Below are 6,513 nucleotides of genomic sequence, written 5' to 3' on the forward strand. Positions count from 1 at the left end.
TTAAGATAAATAACATAACAACATAAAAATCCATTGTCACCTGTGTGCTTCCCCGTTTCTCCAAAATACAGGCCAGGACAAGTCTTGAAAATTCATGCTCACCTTTGGCAGAGATAAGGCTCTACTGAAGGTGTGAACATAATTACTAGTTGATTTATTGAGGACCTTTTCACCAACATCCCTTTGTGAAACCTGTAGCAAAGAGCTATGCAGCCTTTGCTAAACAGAAATCAAAAATAGTTATACATTCATCCAATATGAGCAACATGATGCCAAAATTAGGTATTGTTACCATGACAGAAATGCTATTTTTCTGGTTGAGCTAATTAACCAACTAAATTACAACATACAGCACCTGATGTATTAATGTGGTGGTCATGTGACACTGTAGCTGGAGTTTGTGCTGTGAGTAAACTGTTTTATGGTATTCTGACAGCTGTTTCAATTAGTTTGTTTTGCTGATTTTTTTTTTACTGTTGATAAGGTAAATCACACGAACACTTTTATTGCACAGTGCTGCAGAGTTTCTGCTAGTTTACACTGCATTAGTTTTAGCTATGTGTCTCTAATAAACTGGCCACTTAGTGTACAGCATAACTGCAATCCATTTAAAGAAAGCCATTTGTATGACACAAGAATGACTCCATTCTGCCTTATATATTTTATGAACAGTCAAAAAGACTTACATCCCAGGGAGTATTATCCCATAACACATAATAAAACATTTTTAAACTGACTTACAAGGTCAAGCGACACAATGCCTCATAGTACTACATACGTTTTCACTATACTTCACAGACCATGCACTATCTTTTACTGCAAAGCCCTGTTTTACATTCCTACAGTCAGCTTCATGCATTCATGCCTTTGTCCAGTCCTCTAACTGCTGTCAACTGAGCATTTCCACCAGAGCAACTGGACATGAAGAACTTTAGCAATTTCTTAAACAGATTGAGGGAAGTCTTATTATCATATTTTCATTTTTCACTCCTCTTGCACCCAGATTTTTTTTAACTTGACCAAAAGCATACTTCTGGCGGCTGTTAAATTGGTTAAAATGATCTGTTTAAAATCTAATTGCGATTATGAATAGATAAAATGCATAGTTGCAGGGCTTCGGGTGTAATACTGGGCACTTTGCCAATACTTTAACAGCTATTCTGGGTGTTGTAAACTTGATTATTACAGGAAACACATTACTCGTACATTTGGTACTCTAACATTTGACAGCGTAACTGAAACAATATAAATACAACATGTTTGTCTAAGAGTTCAACGTAGAGGTCATTGGCCAAGATAACATCAACCTTCTTTTTATCCATACGTCTTAATCACAGTTTGGTCATTTGGAGTTATATTTTAATTTGATAATAAACATTGTAATGAAATTTGACATTCATTTGCAGTAGATTAATAAATTATGAAGCCTTTTGCACTTTTGATGCTTCTCAGTGTCTTAAATCTCTGTGAAAATCCACAGCGGCTCACAAAAACTACAATGCATGGTAATTGTTAAACAGGTCCGTCTTTAAAATGCTTGGAAGTCTCTACTAGTGGGTGTAAGTAGCAGTAGAATTATTAAACAGGTCGTCCCGAGGTGCACAACTTCAGCACAAAGCACAGGTTCCCTTCTTAAGTTCATGAGGTAGGCATGCAAGTGCATGCAGTTGCCATAACAACACAGCGCTAATTTAAACATAGTTAGCTCTTTGCAGCTATTTTAAATCGTAGATGGCTACCTCAGGCTGAAACAGAGCCATCTAAAAGAGATTTTTAGATTTATTTCAGCTGTTAACAACTTGACTGCCTTAAAGCATGCATGGCCACTCTCATACCCCCTAAATAATTAGTTTCTGCAAAACTGCTGAAAGAAAAGATATGTAAATGCGCTTTGTGCACATAAATCTCCTAATGCAGCCAGAAATAAACCTTTGAAAAAAAGTTATGTCAATTTACCAAACCCTAAAATGTACAACCACTGTCAAAGAAACGGGGCTGTAATAAATCAGAATTAAGATTCACACAAACTAAGTATTAGTCACGCCATTTGCGGATTGTGGACTCGATTATAGTCTCTATCTGCATGTTTCTGGTTTGACGGTCTACATGTGGGGTGCACTGGGTTGACATGAACTGTCCCACAGTCCCTCCCACTGGGTCTGGCATTCAGGTACAGCTCCCTCCCTCCCTCTATAAAGCCTCTCATGTTAGCAGTGTAAACTTCAGACTTCAACTCATGGTAAAGTCTTTACAGCTTTGGAAAAAAAATTGTTAAACGGTACACAACACACTTGGATATACACCACAAGTTCTATACATCAGGTTACAAGCTAGAGCCTGAGGTAAGTGAGATTTTCATAATTTTAAGATTCTTCTTAAGAATATAGAGTTATTCAGTATTAAGTAAAGAACACAAATTTATGTTCTGTTAAATTTGGGAGTATAATCTGAAAAACTAGCAGTAAATATTTTTATTAGAATTTATTGATGTTGTGTGTATTGATGCATGGGTGTTTGTTTAATAGCTTGCCTACAGCACTAGTAATACTGATTTGCAATTAACAAACCAATACATTATGTTCTTAACCAGCTATGCAGCTGCAAAAACTGTTCAGATGCCAGCTCAATGTCTTAAACTGATTAGGCAACAGTTGAGACAACAGAGTAGACCGTGCCACCTCAATATAATTTTTTATATCTTCATCACTGACAGCTCCCGGCCAAAATGAGATTATCGCTGCACACTGTCATCTGCTGCTGTGTTTTTACCACGGTCTTGCCACTGGTGAAAGGTGCCACAGGAGAACCCAGCACCAGCCTGAAAAAAAGGTGAGCTGCCTAATAAACAAGCACTCTGAGAACACTGTGTTCATTCTACACAAACAAACCAAAAAAACCCAAACCCTTTTTTTTTGTTCTGTAGCACTCAAATAGAAACACATGACAAGTTATATCTGTTCGTAAATTAATACAAATGGACAGAATATTCCAGCAATCCCACAGGATTATGAACGCCAATACTGATATTTGAAAGTTTCGAAACATGGAAATCATTGTGTCCAATGCCTGAACTTACAAAAATCATGATGAGGATCTCCAGTTTTTGTTTTTTTTTACTACAGAACAGTGATCAGCATGTGTTGTAAACAGGGTATTTTTAACTGACAAACTTGGCAGCATTCTGTGGTTACTGCTATTTTTCAGTCCTCCCTAGATACATATGTGCTGACACTGCCGATACGTCAACCTGGCAGATTTATCAGTCAGCCAATTTTTGGTAGTTAAAAATTATGTTATGTTTTCTAGAACAGACATGGTAGGCAATTCAAGAAAATTCTTGAAACATTTTGAAAGAAACTGTGAGACACTGTAGTCACATTAAATCCTTTCATCTGATGCCAGTGATTGTGGAGTGATGTCGGTTCCTGCAATCACAACCCTTTTCTATTCTTTGCGGCAGGTTTAGAGTGTGGTTGCAGAGCCACATGAAGAGAGACCTGCGCAACAGCTTAGTGACAGCCAATGAGCAAGACTCAGACATCCATGTTGGACCACGGCAGGACAGACATGCAAAAGCTCTCTCTCCTCCATCAAGGTAAAAAGAAAAATTGCATTTTTAACCTTACTCAATGGGTGACATTGCAGAGAACAACAAGAAAGTTGGGAAGAGAAAAATAAGATGAAATTGTGACAAAACAAGCAAACCAGGGGCAAAGCAGTCATATCATGTGCTCCTTAATCGCTTGTCTATTCCCAAAGTGCTTCATTACATACAAGTGCATGTTGCCTGACATTCGAGGAGTTAAAACTCAAAATTAAATGTCCACTATGTGAGACAACAGATATTTTTGAGAAGATATATGATGCATCCTCTTCCTTCTTCCTATATCAATAAAGTTAAACAAATCCAGATGAAGAAACACTTTGAATTAACATATTACGTGTTGCTAAGTCAGATTTAAACAACATTGTAAAATAAAAAAATTAAAAAAAAGAATAAAAAAAGAAAAAGAATAAATCATAAATCTTTCCTTTTTCCAGCTTTGGGGTAAATATACGACCCAAAAGATCATCTGGCTGCCTCCTCGTCACATGTTTATACCATGACCTGGTCGACCAACTGAACAAGATGACTGACAAGCGAAAAGAGACCAAAGCGCCTGAGAAAAAGATAGGCTCGAAGGGCTACGGACGCCGCCGGCGCTCACTCTTGGATGCCGCTCAGCTTGCCTTCCAGACAGGAAGACAAAGACAGAGCACTAAAGCTGGTCGGCGAATCAGCAGAAACAAAAGCACAAGCACAGTGGCCTAAGACAGGCATGGAAAGACAAAAGGAGAATCTTCGTTAGCGTTATTTGCTCATGGCAGATGAAGATAAGTCCCCAGTTTTACAACTACATATAATAAAAGAAGGGCTACTACATCTGTACGGCCCTTCAGAGGAAGCTCAGGTCACTCTGGATGAAATCAAGATTCAAATAATACACACTGAGACTCTTGCTTGCACATGCTTAACTGCAGGTTTCAGTGTATCTTGAACAAGTGTGATTTATGAATGAATTCAAGTCAGACCTGTGAGACTTGACGAGAATGTCTGCCTCTTCTTCAGCTTCCAAAGTGAGCTTGGCAGCTGAGACAGAAGACGGTTCCTGAGGACCTTCTCTGAAATATCCATGTACTGAGCAGGAACCAGTTCTGCAACAGGGGAGCCTTTTCTCTTCTCAAGAAACTGACAGTACTCGATCCCCAAACTGTTGAATACAGGATCCTCTCACAAGTGAACCCAATGTGGTGAACTGCTTGATAGGTGCAATTTATACAATATGTGCTAGCTTATGCATAGTTAAAACTATATCACTGTCAGCTTATATGTAAAAATATATAGGGATACCTTATATTTAAGCACAAGGTATATGTATAATTTTATACAACAAAAATATACACAAAACATCTCTTTTCGTATTTTAACTTAAGTGAAGTATTTGAACTGTGCAAAAAACAAGTGTTGTCCTGTATTCTTTATGTGCATTAAGTATCTAATCACTGAGTTACACTAATTGCCTTGACATTATTGTATTGATTAAACATGTATGTATGTACTGGAACCTAATACTAGAGATGTGTTACATACATGTGTTTGGACAGAGAAAGCCATGCCACCTAATAACAAAGGGTTCATCTGGTTTGTGGCCAAACTTTGATACCATGATGGAGAGCCTCTTGTTGCTGTGACACAGAGGGACTGATGAGCTAATGAAAGTGTTGTGCTGCCATCTAGCTTTACCGTTGGCCACATGTAACAGATGCAGGCCAAGGTGTCTCAAAATCAAAGCACTTACTTTGGTTGTTTGAAATGTTACATCTTTAAAGCTTTAACGTTGACATTTATTTACTTCCATATTTGTTATGAATTCTGACCTACTTACAATTCAGCTGAAATTACTTGAATTACTAAACCTGATTTATGTCTTGTGGAAAATGCCAGGAACTGTAATCACTTTTAGCTGAATGTTGTCTTTTTTCAGAATTAAATGAACAAATGAAACCTGAACAAATATTTGTTGTTGTTGACCCATATCCAATTTGTGTGTGTGTGTGTGTGTGTGTGTGTGTGTGTGTGTGTGTGTGTGTATGTGTTTGTGTAATACCATTCAAATCTGAGTAACGTTAAAGTTGGACTTGATTTTAATCCAACACACTTTTTGTCATATTCAGTAAATTTGGTCAGGATCAACTAGCTGTACGTTTTGTGTGTGTGCTGACAAAAAAAGAAGTGGTGTTCATATACAGCTTTGAATCTGTAAAGAGGAAACAAAGTCGTTCAGACTGATCCACACAACACTAATACAGTGAAACCTATGCACAGGACAAGGGGAAAGGGAGGGGGAGAATTACAGAGCCAATGTTCAAATCCAAAATATGTGAACCAGTGGTGCACATTCCGGTCTAAAAATAACAACTCATCGCTGCACTAGTGAACCATGATGAAGCACATGTGCTAAAATTAAATGTTGTCTTGGGTCAACATGCTCCTAGAACTGTGCAATCCCGACCTTTCAGCAAAATGAAATATGCTTTGGCAAGACCAGTCCAAGATAATGAAGAGAACAGAGGAGTGTGATCCTCTGCACATCAGAAGCCCCAATAGAGCAAAAGACAGAGATCATCACTTTGGAATTTGACCTCTACGTACAGGATTCGAAGTGGTAACTCTGTCACTCTGTCCTGAAATGTTAACAAATTTTCCATAAATCTGGTCATTTTTATTAAAACATTAAAATCTTTGGAATAAGTACATTAAATTATTGGTAGAACTCTCAATGGCTTTGCTGCATATAAGTTTGCTAAGACATTTTAAAGAAAAAGCCCACCCTTCACTGTTGAAGTTGTTTTGCACTTATTTTCTTTTCTTTTTTTTTTTTTTTACTTATTGCCATTTTTAATGCTGTGCAGCACACTACACACTGCCATATGTAGTTTCTTCTTATCAATGCCAAATCCAGTACAATGTAC

General features: G+C 37.6%; 1 protein-coding gene across 1 annotated transcript; it reads left to right on the forward strand.

Annotated features, from left to right (window-relative positions):
- The first annotated feature begins 2,230 nt into the window (after nt 1-2,230).
- Nucleotides 2,231-5,551, forward strand: admb (adrenomedullin b). The gene is made up of 4 exons (XM_008294471.1): nt 2,231-2,342; nt 2,714-2,829; nt 3,461-3,595; nt 4,042-5,551. The coding sequence occupies exons 2-4, from the start codon at nt 2,726-2,728 to the stop codon at nt 4,310-4,312; spliced, it is 510 nt and encodes a 169-aa protein (XP_008292693.1). The 5' UTR covers nt 2,231-2,342; nt 2,714-2,725; the 3' UTR covers nt 4,313-5,551.
- The last annotated feature ends 962 nt before the right edge of the window (nt 5,552-6,513 follow it).

This window comes from Stegastes partitus, unplaced genomic scaffold (assembly GCF_000690725.1).
Source record: "Stegastes partitus isolate 25-593 unplaced genomic scaffold, Stegastes_partitus-1.0.2 Scaffold21, whole genome shotgun sequence".
In the NCBI taxonomy this organism is placed as follows: domain Eukaryota; kingdom Metazoa; phylum Chordata; class Actinopteri; family Pomacentridae; genus Stegastes; species Stegastes partitus.

What these genes read in the sequence shown, in the direction of transcription:
- admb (XM_008294471.1), top strand. Translation starts at nt 2,726, where the DNA reads ATGAGATTATCGCTGCACACTGTCATCTGCTGCTGTGTTTTTACCACG. An exon ending in AGCACCAGCCTGAAAAAAAG is followed by an intron (nt 2,830 to 3,460) that starts GTGAGCTGCCTA and finishes TCTTTGCGGCAG; the next exon opens with GTTTAGAGTGTGGTTGCAGA. An exon ending in GCTCTCTCTCCTCCATCAAG is followed by an intron (nt 3,596 to 4,041) that starts GTAAAAAGAAAA and finishes TCCTTTTTCCAG; the next exon opens with CTTTGGGGTAAATATACGAC.